General features: G+C 41.7%; 1 protein-coding gene across 1 annotated transcript in view; it reads right to left on the bottom strand.

Moving 5' to 3' along the window:
- The window catches only part of PKP4 (plakophilin 4), a 246470-nt gene that overhangs the window by 23040 nt on the left and 203647 nt on the right, over positions 1-19783 (bottom strand). The window contains exons 10-12 of the mRNA XM_059394005.1: positions 17645-17773; positions 16129-16342; positions 1887-2070 (exon numbers count right to left, since the gene is read on the bottom strand). Of these exons, the coding sequence (XP_059249988.1) occupies positions 1887-2070; positions 16129-16342; positions 17645-17773 (527 nt within the window). The remainder of the gene's footprint in view (positions 1-1886; positions 2071-16128; positions 16343-17644; positions 17774-19783) is intronic.

The following is a 19783-nucleotide window of genomic DNA, read 5'->3' as shown; positions in this document are numbered from 1 at the left end:
GTCCCTTGGCTTTAAGCCAACCTGCAGGCCCAGGCAAGACTCCCAAACATTTACCTTTAGGCTGGCCGCTCTGTAAAACTCCAGGCTCCTTTATCCAACTGCTTTCCTGGCGTCACCACGTGGAGAGCTAATCAGACATCTCAAAACTCTCAATAGCTCATCTCTCCACCCTTTCTTCTTCCTGTGCTCCCAGTTGATCCAGCCAAAGATTTAGGTATTAGCTCTCCCTCCACAAAAATACCCCCTATTTCCTGTCTTGCCCCAGCACCTGGTCTAGGCCACTGTCGTGGTCTGCCTGGATTGCTGCAACAGACTCAGCAGCCTACTGCTGCCCTTGTTCGGTCTTCACACTGAAGCCAGGATCCAGTCCCGCTACTTCCGAGATTAAAACCCTCTGACAGTTTGCTGAGACATCTGGAATAAACTGTAAACTCCTTCCTCTGATTTCAAAAATCTTACATAATCTGGTACCACTCTGTGCCTCACCCATTAAGCTCGAGCCATTCTATTACCTGTTCCCTTTGCTAAGAACACGCCTCCTCCTGACCCCACCCCATCCTCCAATGAGCAGCTCCTGGTGGGATTTCTGATCTAGACTTTAACTTCACCTCTTGTGAGGGGCACCTGACCATGAAAATAATCTCCTAATGACTCTTACATCACCATGGCACCTACTGTTATTTTCTTGTTTGTTTTCAATAGAATATGGTTCTCTCAAAGCAGGGACCTGTCTTGTTCATCACTGATTTCACACGGGGGGTGTGCACCAAAAATGGTTATAGCCTGGAGCCCCCGTGGGAACTGGACTGCTGTGTCCTGTCTCTGGGAAGCCCGCAGGCTGGCCAAGGAGTGATCACAGCCTCCCTGGATCCAGGAGCAGAGAAAGGATAAAACGTTCCTTCCACAGACCATCGGGAGGTAATATAATCTGCCCTCTGATGCAGGCATCTGAGTTAGGGAGCTGGCCTGTTTCCCAGGATCCTGACTCTTGTCATCCACCCACAGCAAGGCGGCTGACAGTCACTTGTCATAACAGTGCTGCCTCAGAGTAGCAACTCAGGCTCCCTCCCCATCTTTCAAGCTGTTATAGGGATGCTTAAATGTTAGCTAGTGCCCACTGTGTGTCAGCCACTACACTAAGCACTTTATATGAGCTGCTTCTTCACAAATGTGAGATGGTATTTTAATGCCTATTCTAAAGATGAGGAGACCGAGGCTCAGAGTGGGGCGGGAGGCCAGGCTGCCTCTCAGAGTCACCACGCCACTCTGTCCCAAGGCTTCTGCTTCAAGTTCCCAGAGCACTGCACGCTTGGGACACTGGGTAGAAGCTGAGCTGATGAGTATTAACGGTAAACAATAAGCACGCCTGTCCACACTTAAAGGAGCCCTTATGAGTTTCACGTGCTAAAGATAATGACTTAAAATAGTATTTGGGCTCATTTTCAGTTATTTATAAATTCAAACCCAGTAACTGTTTAAACCACACACCTTTTTTTGCAGCTTTTAAAAAGCAGGGAAGTCTTAACCATCACATTTTGAATTTAAACAAAAACCAGGCTGCAAACACATTAGTAGTCAGGATGTGATAACCAGGAAAATGCTGTTAAGTAGAAAACACTGGAGTTTTGGCAGTAATTTCAGCCTGAAAGGGCCCTTTTTACTAATCCACAGAAGAGTCATTTATCAGATAATGTCTTTCAGGCCACTAGTCTGTGCTCATGGTGTTTTCCTCACAGGGTAAGAGTCCAGTGGCCTAAATTTTGAAGCAAACTTAGAAAGGTAGGTAAGTGTTTATAAGATGAAATAAATCCTTCTAAAATCAACTCACCCATGACACATGTTATTTAATCAAATAATTCATTGGAAAGAAGAAATAAAGAACTTACCTCAGGCAACCTGTAGTATTACGTAGAACGAGTGACGTCTGAAATTTAATTTTATGATCATCATCAAAAGAAGAGTTATTCCATCCAGAATGTGGAACGATCACAGTGTTTGTTAAGGTTGAGAGCGCATCTCGAATGATTGTCATCTTTACAGCATCACATGAAGATAAATTCCAAAGAACTCCTAAAAAATGAGATTAAAAAAAAAATCAAACCACCAGTTAGAGATCCTGTAGGTTCAGGAATAAAACAAACATATTAGCCCTAAGTGATGTGAACTCAGTCTGTTCCATATCTAATCTATGGCCTGAATTTGCAACCAGGCAGGGGACGGACCTCTAATAAATGTTGAGTGAACATATGTGAGCTTCTGGCAGCGTATTACAAAGCGCTAAGAGTCCTTCTCTTAAGTTTTAGAGCCTGTGTGTCTACCAGACAAGATGACTGTAGCTTCTGCAAAGCAAATTAGAGCCACTCTTGGAGGGGGAGGGGCACAATCCAATCAAGGGTCATGAATTTAATAAACCTGTGATTGTTGTAAAGCTGTCGTGCATCATCCCTTACATTCAATGTTCTGTGTGACAAACCATTTTTAGAATTTTGTACTTGGAAACAATTTCTCTTTCTCAAAAGGCTGACACATTTCTCTGTATCATGCTTCCTTTTTCTACTTTTGCTCCTGGGAAGCTCAAACTTAAGTATGCTTGCAGTAACATACGTAACATACACTGCAGTTCCATTTGCTTCGTCTCCCTCATTAGGATAAGGTTTAAACACTTTTATTTCCACATTAAGAGTTTTATTACCATGTGCAAGTTACTGCTATTCTCTTTTGAATACAGGTGAGACTAACAAAACATTAAATCCCTCATATTGTAATTCGTATCAGGATTGCCCAACAGACCTTAAACGTAGCTTATTAGAGGGGTATTTAAATTGTATGCATATTAGAGCATCTTCATTTCTGTGTCAAAGATGAGGTGGATTAAATTATTGTTACAGCACACATATTTTCTAGGAATGATCCTTTTAGAAATTAGAGCTAACTCAAGAGTAGACCTACTCTACATCATTTTCACATTACTGCATTTCCCCAAGGAAAAGGAGGGGCGAGGAGAGGTGGTGCATTTGGTGCTGAGGTTCCTTCTGAGCCCCGCATTCCTGGTGGATCCCTGACAAGACACTTAAAAGCCCACACAGTGCTTTTAGAATTATCAATACACAGAAGCGCTTGAGGCCCTGTGGAGGGGAAGGAGCCGGCAAATCTGCTCATTTCCGTGAAAGCGTGTGAGGCTTGTGAACATGACCGATCAAGAGTGTGGGGAGAACTGCTGCTCCAGTGCCTACCCGGTAACAGCAGACTGTCTGCTCAGCCTTTCTGAGGCCGGGAGAAACTGCAGGGCCCTCTACAAAGGAGGGAGGTGTGAGAGCTGACAGAAGCTCTTCCTTTGGAGGAAGAAGTACAAGCATAGAGCCGGAACTGCAGATAGTAAACTGATACTCTGAGTGGAGAGAGGACTGCCCCTTCTGTGCACATCACCCTGCCCTATCCATGCTGCAGAGGGAGAGGTCGCTGATGGAGGCTGATACTTGGGCTCTGGTCTGCGAAGGGGTTCTGCTCCGCGCTATGCCTGGTTGCTCTCCTCTTACCCTTGGCTTTGACTTCTGGACCTGGCTATATGGTCTTACCCTTGTTTCTCAAGGTCTTTCGCCCTTTTCTTGCTCCTATCCTTTGGGGTGGGTTAGCTCACCATCACCAGAGGACCTTAGCCTCGGCAGTGGTTCATCTAGCTAGGCTCCAAACGGGAGGGAGGTAGACAATTTGTGATCAGTAAAAGTAAAGACCTTGATTTGTCTCTGAAAGCTTGTTCTGTTGACCATTATAGACCTTTGTTTATATAATTATCACGTGGCAAACAAGAAATGGGTTCTAGTCAGGAGTGCAGCATACACTGGGGGTGCTTCTGAGATGAACTTCAGTTCCTCAGGTGGGGCTATCAGAGGACTGATGACCAAGGGAGAGACCTGGTTGCTAAGGATGAAAAACAAGTCCCTGGAGATTTAATTTTGATGCAAAGACAGGGGAACGGAGAGAAGATGGAAGAAAGAGTGGGTTGAGACACAGAAGGGGGGTGATAAAGGCTGCCATGAATGGGGCTTTAGCACTTCTTGCTAAGAGGACAGCTATAGTCGACCTAGGGAACTGCCGGGGCCTGCTGGGGCTGAGCCAGCCACAGGCAGCACGTAGCCCAAACACTGTTGGTGAGGAGGTCATCTCCTAAACTCCTCTGACAATTTCATAACATATTTTCAGATTCCTCACTTCACAGAATTCAACACATGGGGGAGGGCACCATTTTCTAATAGGCTACGTTGTACTTCACAGAAAAAATGTATAAAACTTAACCGTTAAGGCAAGGCCTATGGAAAGGAAAGCCTATTACATTATAGGCTATAAGTATAAAATTAGATATACGGCTACAGAAAATGAAACAGGGTGAGTCACAGACTTCAGGTGAAAACAGGACTAAGAAAAGGGGTGGTACTTTAGCACGATGGGTCTAGGAGTTGATGCCTAGAAGTTTTCTGATCATTGATAGAAAGTCTTGTTTTTCATGGTTCCTGCCTCCCCTCCTGACTCCTGCTAACACCTACTTTTGGGAAAAGGCTATTTCCCAGATTTGTGGATTTCCCTGCCTTTCTGTGCAGGTACCAGAATTTTGTCCTCCTCTTTCTTTTATCACGTATTTAGAACGACCAGTGGAATTATGTCATTCTATGGTTTGCTATTAGCCTTTATCTACATGGGATTGAACAGGATAAATGCTCATAAATCAATATAAACTACAGTAACATGATCATTTACTGTGATTTTACTCTGTGCCAGGCATTGTGTGCTTTACATATAGAATCAAGCTGCACAAAATGAATTAACTTGCCATTTAATTGTTTTGTGGGATTGAAATATTCTGCATGTTGACGTTTTAAAGAATGGTTATTTGTTTTTCTAAATTTAATTTTAATTACATTAGGCAAGTATAGTGAGGAACAATTTTACCATGATCCATTCCTTTACATGTGTTGTTACACATATGCAGCACACAATAGGTGCTCACAAATATTTGTTGGTGGGTCCAACTTAATAGCATGTATTTATTTTTGATTTCCCTTTTATTTCCTTTCTGTCAGACTTAGCTCATAATTATTACCTGACTTCCTTAAGCTGAGTATTCAGCAGTGTCTTAAGTTTATAACTAAAGGGAGAAGTCAGAACAAAATCCTGGATCTTTAAAGGAATTTGCCAGCATAGTTTTGCTTGCCTTTCATATGAAGACTAAAAGAGATGGTCATTGAAATCACCATCTTAGCACTGAGGATAGAAGAATTCCGTTTCTGTTACATCTCTAGAACATCTCCAGAAGTTAAGAGTTACACAGTAGCAGGCCAGAATCCTAACCCCTCAAAAGTGCAATAAAGAAAAAAGATTGGTGTTGCCCAATTATAAAATGTTAAATTGTCTGGAAATATGTAACCCTTCGGTACACAAGGTAACTGTGTTATCTTTGGTCAGGTGAGATGACTTACTGATTGTAAAGCCAGTTTACTGTATAAAAGTCTACTACAGGCTTTCTGTAACCTCAAAAAATGTTCAAAATTATTCTTGACCACAAAAAAGGGAATGATTCTATTTTTGCTAAGTCCGCAGCATTCAGAGGACCCATACCAAGGCAGCGTGATGATTTGCACTGAGTTACATTATCCCTCTAATCCTGCACTTCACCATGTAACACAAAGAGCTACAGCACTGGGTGTGGATTTAAACCAGCCACTTCAAATATCAGAGACATTGATTTTTCTCTTCCCCACCTTCTATTTCAAAAACAAGATTATGGAAAGCCTAAATAACCAGTTCTGATCAACCAATATTAGATGAAGAAGGTTCAATTAAACTTAAAAGCTTTAGCTATGGAATGATTAATTTGGCTGATCTATTCGAAGTAAAAAGCACCATTCTTATGACCAGCTAATAATACCTGTGTATACTCTACCTCACTACAGTAGTAATAAAACAATGTTCTCCCCACTTAGTCTGTCTAGGCCTTCATTTAATGGGTCAGGAAGAATGTTGCTAGAGCAGTAAGTAATGAACTGTAAATGCACCAACTCCCAGATGTGGCGAGACTGTTGAGAAAACAGAGAGCCATAGGATTAGTGTCCTTAGTAACATGATAAACCTCCAGCGGCTACATCCTTATGCAAAGTTTGTTTCAAAAATATTTTGCAGCATACTCCATTATCCCCCGGTTTCTAAAGAGAAAGTTACAAATAATCTATAATTTGGTTTAGGAAGCTTGAGGTTTTTATTTAATTTAAGGCAATTAGCTATTTGTTGTGAGGACTAAAAATATACACATATAAACTAAATCAGAAAATATTAGAGCATTTCATGCATATTATTCTAGAAAAAGCTGTTTCTTCTCCACCGCAGGAAAAAGTACATGCAATTATGAGTAACCAATAATTGCAATGAAACACTCCCATGAAAGATGAAAGTTCATTTCCCCCACAAAGAATGAATAAAGTAGTTAAAATACTACTTCACATAAATCCTACACTGCAGAATTTTGAAAGAGCTTGTATTTAAAAATAGCTTTATAGCTATTCTAACAACTAATTGATAATTTTATAGTCAAATTAGAAACTGATCTTACTGATTAACTAAAGTAATAGCCCTATTTGAAAAATGTGTTTCTTAATGGACATTAAAAACCAACCGAACAATATTTGGAAAATATTATTTCTCTGGTAGCAGAAATATGTAACAGCTTATACAACTGCTTTCTGTTATGAAAGAAATCTAAAAGCATGAATTTTTACATAACATTCAATTCGTGTCCAGTTTCCTAATTATAAAAAGCTTCCCCCCCCCAAAAAAAAAGAAAAAAAAAAGAAAAAAGAAAAAAAAAAGGGCCAAAAGAACTAGTGTACTTCCGGACATGTTCCTGCATTTTCTTCCATGAGAAAGCCTTATTCTGTCAGTCCTGCTCTTTCACAAGATGTCCATGAGGTAAAGAGAACTACCCAAGCCTTAGTGGGGAGGAGAGTATTAGATCAGAGAACAGAGGATGCGGTCCCACTATTCTGACAGAGTGAGCGTCATGACAGGTCACTCTCATGTCTCTGCTTCAGCTCTGATATACGCGCTCAGCCCCTGCCACCGCCCCCCCAATCCCCGCCCCGCCATCTCTGTGTGAGCCTTGGAACACAATGGTGTTGGGATACCCACCCTGCAAATACTCTTGGTTAAGTCGGGATACAAATATTAGGCTAACAGTGAAAATATAAAACCTCAAGGCTTCAGATTGCATATGAAGGTCCAAGTGTGTGTGCATCTTGCAAACTCAGTCTGTGGATAACAAGGCAGGAATGTGGGCTTCTGAAGCTAGGGCCGCTGCCTGTTCTGAGCATGTGCTTCCGTTATTATGCCCCTAGACAATCTTTTGCTGAAACACTCATGATCTAGCAAATACAGCTCTCCCACTTCTGCTCACTGAAGCTGCTCCTGAAGCTCTCTCCTAACCCCTTATGGTTTTGTTTTGTTGTTGTTGTTGTTTTAAATCAACCTCTGAGGCTTTCTGTTGGGAAGACAGTAATGTCAAGATTCTATGGCTACTACATCTGGTCCCAGTATGGCCTCTTATATCCCTGCCCATGAAGGCTGTGCAGCTCAGGCCTTTCACATGCATGTTACTAATACCCAAGCATGGTATAGATCTGTGTCGCCATACGGAGGAACTATGGGCCAGATGTGGCTAGTCCAAATTGAGACAGGCTAGAAACATCTACATAGTGGAGCATGAAGACTTGTATGAAAGAGATGCATGTAAAACCTCATATTAATAATTTTATATGGCTTATAAATTATTTTAGAAGAATTGGGTCAAATAAACTACATTTTTAAAGTAAATAATACCTGTTCCTCTTCCTTTTTCATGTGGCTACTAGGAAGTTCAGAATTACATGTGCCCTACATTATATGTCTATTGGGAAGTGCTGGGAGAGATACTTGTTCACTTCATGCCAACATCTAAGGGAGACCTGTAGGTGAGTCCCCTGCTCTCAGAGGCCTTGCCACAAGCAGTTACAGCCCAGAGTAGCCATCACAAAGCATGCAAGAGCCGGAGGAGCAACAAGCACAGCTCGCATGTCATCTGTGCTAGGCACTCCACACCCATCGTCATGCCAAGCAACAGATATTGGGCTTATCACTGGGAGAGCTGGTACTGGCAGGGGTGATTTGCCTGGGGTCCCAGAGCTGGGAGGAAACAAGTCAATCTCATCCCCAAACTCAGTCACTCCAAGCATGCTGCATCTCCCTGGATGTTCTGAATGTAGGAACCTGTCTGGTAGGAGTGGGCACCACCACACCTGAGCTGCAGTGTGAAGGGCCAAGGTCAGGGAGAAGCACTGGGGTTGGGGGAAACCCTTCCAGGTGGGCTGCAGCCTTGGGGGAGGGGCAGGAGTTGGGGAGCTGTGAGGCTTGGGCTGGCCTAGAAGGGAAGGACAGGGGCTGCAGACATGAACAGCAAAGTGGAGAGGTGTAGAAGGGAGGGACAGGTTTGATCCCAGGGGTGATGGGGGTGCTCATGGACCAGGAGGGGGAGAGCCTATGTTCCAGGAAGGAGTTTAGGGGGAATGTGATGAGGATGAGACGGGAAGGCAAAGAGGAAGGGTGAATGCTTGTGCTGACAGTGTGGAGCCTGATGCAAGGTGAGGGTAGCCTGCAAGCTGAGCCCCAGCTTGGCATCTGTGTGAGGATCTGGAACTGTAACGGGAAGGAGGAAATCGAGGGGTAGCAGGAAGAGATCACTACAGTGAAAAACGCCTACCATTTGTGGCTTCAGGCAAATCACTCAAGCTTTCCACCAGGACTGGAATGCTGTGAACAAATTATGAAACAAATGGAACTGAAATAATGGGAAAGCAATTATTATGAGAGTGAACAGAAGTACTGTCTTTAATCATAGAAAAGTCTTTCTTTCTCTGGCCAAATGCTGAGGACACAACACTCCTGGTGGTGTCTAATCACTCCCAGGCTTCCCCCGATGCTCCCATCTCAGCAGAGGTTGGTTGAAGTGTGTGCAGTGACTCCTGGTGGAACATGCCGTCATGGATTCTCATGGCTTCCTTCTTCCTGCCCCGCTGCCAGGCTAGGCTGCTTGCTGTCCTCCCTGCAGGCTGACACAGCTGCCACGACGGCTGGGTCCCACAGAGAGGCCTGGCCTTGGTCGCCTGCGTGTTCCCTGCGGTTCCCCGCACACAGCTACGGCATACTCCCTGTCAGGCACGGACAAGTTCCCTTGGGCCCAGCTCTGAGCATAGTGGTCACCACATCTGGTCTCAGCAGCAGGAGTGAGAAGGCGCTTAGGTGATGCGGAAGGAGTCTTCCCTGGAGGGGGCAGTGGGGAGCCATGGCCTGGGCTAGCTGCAGAGGCTGCACACAGTGGGGCTCTAGCCTACATATTTAATTTGAAGGAGATTGCTCCTGCTGTTTTAAGTTTTCCCCTGCTGAAGGGCACGAGTGATAGATCTTTAGAATCTTTAAAGAACAGAAGGGTTAGACTGCGTTTCTGTGATTTTTCAGGTACAAAGGTGTATCACAGCATCTTTTAAAAGATCTGTCAATTTCTAGAGATCCGTTTATAGACTCACATTTACATTTTAACATACTCTTCTTTTATTTCAGGTTATTTTGCAACTTCATGGGTGGGTTGAGAGGATTAACTACATAATGTAAGTATGGAGTCCTCCAGACCCTAGAAAGGCATTTCTGCTGAAAATAAATCAGCAATTCAGAACTGCTGACTGTAAGGGATATAAACGCCCGTAAGGGATGTACAAGATGGCTCTTTCATTCGGGGGAGTTTGTAAAAGCTAATGGGGTCACACACGGGCAAATACTCCCAAGAGAATCACAGTGATGCCAAGGTGGCAGGGAGGGCAGCGACCTGGCCACCCTGATTGTTCTTCAGGTTACTTCAGCCTCTGGCACAGAATTAGGTCATTTACTGTCCTAGAGATGTGCCTGAGAAAAGGTCACTGAAGTTACGTGTTCCATAGCTAACTTTGAAGGGTTCCAGGAATGTGCTTCTTCGTGGGTACGGAATCGCTGACCTAGCTGTCTGGTGCCAGCAGAAGCCTAGAGGCAAATGTACCTCCAGTACTAAGCCATGAGAAGTTCTACAGACTCAGAAACTGTGAAGTACTCGAGAGACCTGGGCTGGCGGCTCTTGGGTATCTTCTTTTTAGATTTTTGTCATATGCCTTCATCCTTCTCAGATATACTGACGGTCTGATCTCCCGAGGGAGTGTGTCACTGTGGGGCCTTTCTTGTACTTAGAAATTCTGTTTTGAGCAACAGCTGACCACCTGGGGTCTGTAAGTATTTTTTTTTTTTAAGATTTTATTTATTTATTTGACAGAGAGAGATGACAAGTACACAGAGAGGCAGGCAGAGAGAGAGGGAAGCAGGCTCCCTGCTGAGCAGAGAGCCCGATTCGGGACTCGATCCCAGGACCCTGAGATCATGACCTGAGCCGAAGTCAGCGGCTTAACCCACTGAGCCACCCAGGCGCCCCCACCTGGGGTCTATAGGGACCCCGAGACCCCCCACTTGACTGCCTCATTTTCCTTGGCATTTAGAAGCCTACACATAAAATAGAAGGTCATATTCTACTTACAAGGTTGAATCATTTCATACTTAAATCTGTCATACTATAAATCTTGAAATACTCACAAGACTAAATCACATTTCATGTTTTCTAAGCAACCTGACACTTTCTGATTATACCTACTGGTTTGATGTGACCGTGCTAGTGGCCAAATTCAAACACATTTCTCTACATTCTCGGGCGAAATTCAGAAAGTAAAAGGTGTTTTTTCTTTCCTTTTTGGTGGTAATTTGAAAGAGTTAAGGGAGATGACACTTGAAAATGGGCTGGCACACCCCCAGATTCTGCCCCTGCTCAGCACTTTTCAGTGGCTCAGGGAAGGGACAGGGAGGAGGCAGAGGAAGAGGCAGGGAAGGACGTGCTCCGGCCTACATGTCAAGAACCCAGCCACGACTCAATCATTCTGGACCCCAGTTTCTCATCTGCAATATAGGGGGGAAGAATAGAAGATTTTTTAAAGACCCTTTCCAGTTCAAAGTTTTGTGACTCTGCATTAGAAGTTGTCCCATTTATAAGACACCATTTTGTCTTGTTACCAATTAAACTTCTTTGTCATTTTATTTCTTATTACCAATTTTTATGGTCTGAAATGTTCAGTAAATAAGAAAGCACAGAATTCTGTTTTTCCTGTTTTATAAAGTGGGGCAAGTAGTTAAGGATCCCATTGACGTTGGCTGGGAATTGGGAAGAGGTATAGCTAGATTTCTGGAAATTCCCCATGTAACTAACACCTGATGGCTCTAGTGGTCCACGAAAAGCAAGAGAGAAATAGGCTAACTCCTCTCTGTACCAAAGAAGAAATGACTTTTTTGAAGGCATAATAATTAGACCAAGGGGACATGTTTAGTAAATTATTTCATCCCGTAATGGCACTTAACAGTCCAAATGGCTGAATGCTTGTCCACTAAGCTCCTGCTCTTTATAGAACATCCTACTGTTTGCTCAACTTTAGACTGGCCCATCTACCCTTCCTTAGTGCAGGGCTATCATTTTCCTCTTAATTTATTACCTAATTAGAAACATGGTGCTAATGATCGGTGAGGGAGTAAACCTAATTTCATGTTCTGCATAGTGTCTGAAATCCACGGCTAGCATCCAAAAATTTTTAAATAAACAGTGTGGAAATATTTTACTTAGCCATATGGATGAATAATCACTTGCTAAATTGGAAAGAATGTGAATATAGCAGTCATTTAAACAAACTCAAATATTATTCAAGAACAAAGGCTACTTTTTGATATTTAACACTAGTGTTAATAGGGATAATAGAAGTGTAGTAGTTTTAGGACATCTGGTATGTTAAAACGTAGGCCTCTGGATTCTGTGCACTATCAGTTTTGATAGCTTCTAAAAAATGATGCTTTCAGGATGCTCAATAACTCGAAACTCATATTTCCTGGCTTAGAAACACTATTTAATTATCTTGAGCAAATGAGTTCCACATATCTTTCCTAGTGACAAGATGTTCCCACTTTCCACCCATAGTGTGTGGCCTAGAAGACATTCATTTTATAACCCGACTGGGAACAACCATACTTCATGTAGCTTTCAAGTTTAAGCACAATAAAGGCAAAAAGTGTCTTTGTGATTATATATGTATTAAAAAAACCCCAAACCAAAAGACCCACTCCAAGCACCCATATAAATTAGCAATTACTAAAAAAAAGCTCATCAGGTTTCAGCCTGGAAAATGTTCAACACAATTAAGAAAACACAAGAATCCTGTTACATTATTAGAGGACCATTTTAATTAACAATGACAGCCCTACTGTCTTGAGAAAATACACCTTGGCAAAAGCATTTTTCCTTGCAATAAAGATGTGGTCCAAAATGCAGGTGCTGGGCATTTATTATATTCCAAGCAAAGGAGAGGCATCTTTTTAAAACAACAGCTAAAATTTTTTATTTATGTACATTAAAATGCCAAACTGAAACAAAGGGGACCAGAAAAAATATGTCTTTGGATTAATAACTAGGTGGAATTACTTACTACTAAGAATAAAATAATTTCAAAGGGGATGGTATTTTTTTTTTCAGAAAACACAGTATTTTGAACATATAGCAGTTCATTGTGCTTTAACAATGCACGATCTTAAACTGACTATAATCCCCACTAAGGAACTCCTACACCACACCTGCAAAGGGCAAGCATTGTGCAAGGCTGGCCAGGGCCAGAGTGATTTGTGGAAACACTGCAAAACATTGAAGTTTGGAAGAATAACGTTCTGTTTTCAAAGAGGATTTCACAGTAGATGGGCAGCTCATATGGCCTGCCGAGTGATGTGGTCACATAGCACCCAACTGCCCATGTTTGGAGCAGACATGTTTTAATGAGAATGGTCTGGAGTGGGACACACTCTCCAGGTTAGGAGAGATCTGGGATGCTGGATTTAGGGCCTACTGGTCTTCTCTGCTAGGGCTGTTCCTAGCTCAAATGAGCTCCTGAGGGCCTATCTTTCTTGCCTTCTCAAGCCATACTTAATGTCTTCTTGTTGCTCTTTGGATAACATGCCACACAGTCTTAACCCCACAGAGCCATGGGTTCTCTGTCCCTGTGGGCCCAAGCACATCATGGGTGGCTACTCTACTTGGAAGCTGTACAAGGGATACATGCATTGGATAGCTGAAGGGACAGAATTTATTTTGAGGTCCCCTCCAATCCTGTGATTCTATGGTTCAAAGATGGCTTAGGAGTATTTCAGTTGAGGAAAGAGTTAGTGAAAGAGTGCAAGGGTGTCTTGATATTGTCATGCTTTCAAACACTTCAGGGACTACTTATTTTTAAAAAAATTGCTGAACAGCATTTAAAGATGGTACCACTAAATTCTGGAACTGGAAAATATGAACATATAATTTTTCTTGTCTTCATAAATCTTGGTCTATAAATACATGCACGCATGCAACAGACACACACATAACCAGCTAGATTTATATTATGACTTTGTAGTTTCATATTAGCTGGATAATGTTTATATACAAATCAAACTCAGGCTGATATTTAGCATTTTGGAGCTGGAGATTCACTTCTGAAGTCCTCTGGTCCAACTCCTTTATATAAGTCAACTGAGTCAAGTGTTCACAAACTGACCACTCCCATTCCAAAGCAAAGACAACTTTTGAAGAGAATCTTTTGTAAGCAATCAGCTCTTCTATCAGTATAAATTATGAGGAGTAAAAGTACAGAGTTTAAAGGCAATTCCTAATTTTCCCTCTCCTACAAGTATGGACAAAAAATATTTCTTAAAGCCTAAAGCCAACTGGCAGTTGTTTAAAAAAAAAAAATCAGAGGTTGTTGCTAGTTTTACATTGAAAGCAATATAATCTACTGGCGAAATAGACCTTTTTGAATTAATAAACACTCATATCCTCCTTTCAAGGCTAGGGCCCATGTATGAAAACATCTTGTGTTCTCAGCAGCTAATACTACACCCACACAGAAATAGTGGAACATGGAGGGAAGCCTAAAGTAGCACTTAGAGCTGGAGTACGCGCCAGGTGAATTAGTACCTAAAAGCTCTTAGTAGTAAAGTCTGGCTCTCTACTTCAAATAAATCGGATTTACTCTCAAATGAAAAAGAAATCACCAAACTTTCATGTACTTGCTTCTTGTTTATCACTAAATCCTACAAATTCCTTGAGCTTGGCTCAGGACAGGTACTGTAACCATTTCACCCAAGGATAAAGCCTGAGAAACAAAAATCCAGCAAAGACTTATTCCTCCTGTGACAAATTATGACAGAAGAGAAAAAACCCTGTATATTTATCATGACTAGTTAATCAAAAGAGAACCAAATCTGAGTAGAAGCTGTGCTTTGAACATCAGGATATCCGCGGATCACCACTGATCTTGCAGGGAGCCCACACAGGTCAGTCTGCCGACTCACTGGCTGCCCAGGTATTACAGGGAGAAAGTATCTAGACAATTCCCAGGAAGGTAGCAGTGATGGAGAAGAAAGCACTCATATGCTTCAAACATGCCGTCTCCTCTAAACCTCCCTAACAGAGAACTTAATGCTAATTTTGGGGCAGAATCACAGTGATTGTATTGACTTCTAGAATGGTTATATCTATATTCTTCCTTTTCCCTTAGTTCTATTTAGTTTGTCTTAATTTTCATTTTATACACATATACATTTAAGTATAAATAATTTATTTCTTGGTGTGAGAGGGTTTGATGCATCCAAAACATTTGAAAAAGGAAACATACCAATAAATCAATATGCAATTTAGATGTGTTGAAACAGTAATATTCAAACTACATTAAGGCAGGCAGTTCATTCCAGAGTTTAGGATTATACATAAAGTGTATTCTACTTTTATTATGTAAATTCCATACCAATATTATTTGGAGTACAGGGTACTATATTTTCAACATTACAATACCTTGTAAGAAAGGTGATTCCCTTTAAATATTAGATTCATGATGGTTTGCTACCTTCCAAGTGTTACTGAGTTACATCTGACAGAACCTACAGCTCTAACTTCATAGTGGAAGCAAGTGGAGAATGGGATTCATTTTTTAAAAAAACGTTCTTAGAAAATTTTAAATTAAGTATCTCGAGCATGAACGATAGCATAGCAAATATAAAACACCCAGGTAACTACTATCTAGTTTTGTTAAATAATATTTTGTCTTATTTGTTTCAGGTTTTTCCTTTTAAAGAAACAGAGCTGGATGATACCCCTCAACCCCATTTTTCTCTACCTGCAACCCCTAGAGGCAGCTACTATCCTTAACCTAGCTTCTGTCCTTCCAATGAAAAATTTTAACTGTAATGCACGTGTATATACCAAAAATTAACGTATAGACTCAACCTGCATATTAGAGACTTTACACCAATAGTATTATGCTGTGTATATCATTCTGCCAGTGTTTCTGGGTGTTTATCTATGTTGCCACAGATAGCTCGAATGCATGTTTTAACCCTTGTCTGTAGTTTTGCTGTGAATGCGCTGCTCTTTATTGAGCAATTTTCCTATCAGTGAATACTCAGCATTTCCCCCTAACTCTCTATTATAGATAATGCTGCCATTAATTTGCCTTGCTGTACAACTGTTCTTTCGTCTGGACCTCAAGAACCTTTGAGTCCAGCTGACAGTGCTGCAACACTCCAGTCTCTTAAGACAAAGCTTCACTCACTTCCTCCTGTTCTCTCATTCCCCACACTGGACCACCATGCCCTCACGGTGAGGGCACTGTTCCCTCTTCAACTGGCCCCTCTCACTGTTCCCTCTTCAACTGGCCACCCCTTCTTTCTATCACCAATGCAGTTCAAGGATTACCTCCAGGCTACAGGACTCCCAGACGTCAGGTGCATCTACTTCAAATCAATCCCGCACCATGGGTCTGCTGGAAGAATGCACTTAAAGGCCCCAACCGGCCATGCCATGCCCTATAATCACCTCCAATCATCTCCTACTGAGAATCCCCAACTCCCTCCCAGTGCTACCATAGTTGTCTAGACGGTTTGCAACATTTCCTCCAGGACAAGATCACATTGTTCACCCACCTGTAACAAGCTCCCTTACTTCTGCATCAATAGATTTTCTCAACAGTCGCAACAAAGCAGGTATCCCACCAACATTCTTCATTGCTATTTTATTTTCATCTGTAGACTTGCCAAAAACAAGGTTTCGGAGGGCACCACAAGCATTCTTCTGAACTTCCAAAACTCTGTGGTCCAAAAGGTCAACCAGATGCTTGATTCCCCCTAACTTACACACCTAGAATGAAAAATATTAGGTACCAGGCCTAAGTGACATATGATTAATCAGTGATCAAACAAAGTCTGTTATGGAAGGATTACAGGAAATGGACAACTCCAGATCATTTCAAAAGGCTGCTTTTCATTCTAAGTAACACATCTTTTATAAACATTAAGGACACTCTCCAAGATGGAGCTGTTTTTCTGGGTTTGGCTTAAAAAAAGGAAGGGAGAAATAGGTGTAGCTAGCACAATCTTACTCCAACCTCCTAAACACACGGAGGGATTATGCATATACTTCTGAGGGAAATGAGCAATACACAAACATAACAAAGCTGTTGAGTAGGAACTGAGGTAATATATAGGAAAGGATTTTTTTTTTTTTTTAAGATTTTATTTATTTATTTGTAAGAGAGAGAGAGTGAGAGCGAGCACAGGCAGACAGAGTGGAAGGCAGAGTCAGAGGGAGAAGCAGGCTCCCTGCGGAGCAAGGAGCCCGATGTGGGACTCGATCCCAGGACGCTGGGATCATGACCTGAGCCGAAGGCAGCTGCTTAACCAACTGAGCCACCCAGGCGTCCCTAGGAAAGGATTTTTGACTGAAGTCTCTTGGTTTACACAACTGTTTCTCTAGACTACTCTCTCTAATCTTTCATTTTGTCAATTAGTACATTACATAAATATTTCTGGGCTCTATTTCCTTTATCCACCTTTAGCTCAGTAACTGGCATGTTGTTTTACACAGTAGGTTGCTGAAAAACACTTAGGTTCCATATGCCAGTGCAGGGGGAAAATGCTAAGATGTTGAAAGAATCTGTATGTCATAGGACACTAGTTGATAACCAATGACTCACTGTATTTCTTCTATAAATGCCAAAAAACTTTAAAATCTCAAATAAAATATGCACATAGGGTCAGTATTAGTAATGGTTATAAATTCTCTGTAATGACTTAATTGTATGTTGGAACAGATCTTGACCAGAACCTCGTCAAGTACATAAGCTCACTAGTTTCATACATAATTTTCATTTAGTAGAAACTACTCTAAAAATGCAGGTTAAGTTGATTTTTGCTTTATGTTTTATAAATAAGCTAATGGTGGACACACGATTTGAAAATGATAACAGCACTCCAAGAGTATAGTATACTCATCCTGGTTTCTCCTGAGAAATACTGCAGTGCATGGCTAAGAAGTAACAGGGTAGCTGATACCAAAATATCCCTTTGAAAGGGCCTCGGAACTGCATCTGGTAATTTCTAAAGCACACAAGCATGGGACTGCTCCACGGAAGGGGGGCCTGCCTGGCGCTGGGGGCTGTACCTCCATTTTCACTTTGTTGTCGCCGAAGCACAGGTGCTGCAGGTAGGCGGCCGCGTTCGCCTGCACTGACGGGAACTGATGCTGCAGCATGTGGATGACTTCGGGCAACTCGGGGTCACGCCACGCAAACTCCCTGTGCGAGAAAAACAAGGCTTCAAAAAAGGAAGGACCATGCCTTAACGAGGCACTCGAGGAAGCACTTGTCAGGAGAAAAAAGCTTGGCTGAGGCCAGAACTGGAAGTTACAGGACTCCTAAAATAGGAGAAGTATAAGTAACCCCCCTCCCCGATCAACATGTGCAGAGGCCCAGATGCTTCTGATCTTAAAGAAATCACGATAAACGGATGCGCAGAAAGAGATTCAAGAGAACAAAGGAAGTTCTTAATATGAAAAACTTCTCCATTCTCCTTTTCCTCTGCGATTCTAATTTTATGCCTTTCTTCCTGTGTCAGAAATTTGCTGGTGCAAGGCTCAGGCGAACAGGAGCATTTTAGTCAGGTGAGAAGTCATGCCTGAGCAGAGAGAGAAAGGCTGGCGGGAACAGGGCAGATCTGGTGTCAGCCTGGAATCTGCAAATAACTGCACCCAAGGGTTTTTATTTATTATTTTTTTTTTAAAGACTTTTGATTTTGTTTATTTGACGGAGAGAGAGAGAGATCACAAGTAGAGAGGCAGGCAGTGGGGAGACGGGAAGCAGGCTCCCTGCTGAGCAGAGAGCCCGATGCAGGACTCGATCCCAGGACCCTAAGATCAGGACCTGAGCCGAAGGCAGAGGCTTAACCCACTGAGCCACCCAGGCGCCCCGCACCCGAGGGTTCTTTAGAAACTTAGAATTTATGGTTGCTCTTGATTATAAGATAGAAACATAGAAAATTATTTAAAAAATTTAATCAATAATTCTATACCCAGAAAAAAAATACTGTTAACATTTCCTCCTGGTCTTTTTTTTTTTTTTCCTTTCTATCATATGTGCAAATGTGCATATGGGTCTACAGAACTTTTTTCAATAATTAATTTCTGAATAACTGAATTATTTTTATTGAAATATTTAATTGAAATAATTTTTGAATTGAAAATTTCAATAATTTTAAATTAATTAATTTTCAATAATTTTTCAATAATTAAATAGCACTTAGTTCATGAGTACTTATTCTGGGCACTTTATGTGTATTAATTCATAGATTCTTATTGTAACCACTTAGATATGGAGGTTGGGACAGAGAGGCTAAGTAACTTGTCTTAAGTAACTCAGCTTGTCAACAGTAGAGCAATCTGCTTTCAGAGTTTGTGTTAGCAACCCCTATGCTATCCCAACTTCTTGTATAATGAGTATACAATCATACTAAGCTCATATACTCTTAAACTCTGCCTTTTCAGGTAACATCACATTGTTAGAATTTTCCGATGTCAACGGACTGGCTCACTGTTTGGGATCCTTGTTAAATACGAATATATGCTTATATCGTATGAAGACCAACTTCTTAGAAATGGTTCACAAAACAACAAATTTGCAGCCTTTGACTACAGAATGAACTATTACCAAAAAATGGATGCTGAATAAACGTTAAACCTTTAAATTAGCAACCTAGTGATACTTCTATTGTGCAGTTTATAAAGGACTAGAGTCTTCTTAGTCTGGGAAGGCTCCATGCATTCACTTGCTTGTCCACTGCAAAGGGGTAATCTACCCCTGCACAAAAAGACATACCCATTCAAATGAACAGTGCATCCTTTCTATGTTGCAGGTGCCATAGCAGGCGCTAGAAAGATACAAGCATTTGTTTCATATAGAGTCTTATGTGCCCAACGAAAAAGTTTAGTCTTGATTATTTATTGATGGTATTATTTATTAATGGCATAAACTTTATATGCATTACCTCATTTACCTTGACTTGCCCCATGAGGTAGGCACTATAAATAACATTTAATAGAGACAAGGAACTGGGATTAGTAATTAAGTGACCGGAGTGTGTGAAACCCAGGTAGTCCATATGTTTCCCCTTCACATAAGGAACAGAAGGCAGAGGTTTTGAGGCAGAAGAGTGAGACAAGGCAACATTTATAAGGTCACATTTAGAAGGAAGATAACTCTGGTGGCCAAGTAGAGAATGTAATAGAATCAGAAAATACTGGTGACAA

Source organism: Mustela nigripes, chromosome 3 (genome assembly GCF_022355385.1).
Source record: "Mustela nigripes isolate SB6536 chromosome 3, MUSNIG.SB6536, whole genome shotgun sequence".
NCBI classification, from domain to species: domain Eukaryota; kingdom Metazoa; phylum Chordata; class Mammalia; order Carnivora; family Mustelidae; genus Mustela; species Mustela nigripes.
This window is presented reverse-complemented; position numbering and strand designations above follow the sequence as displayed.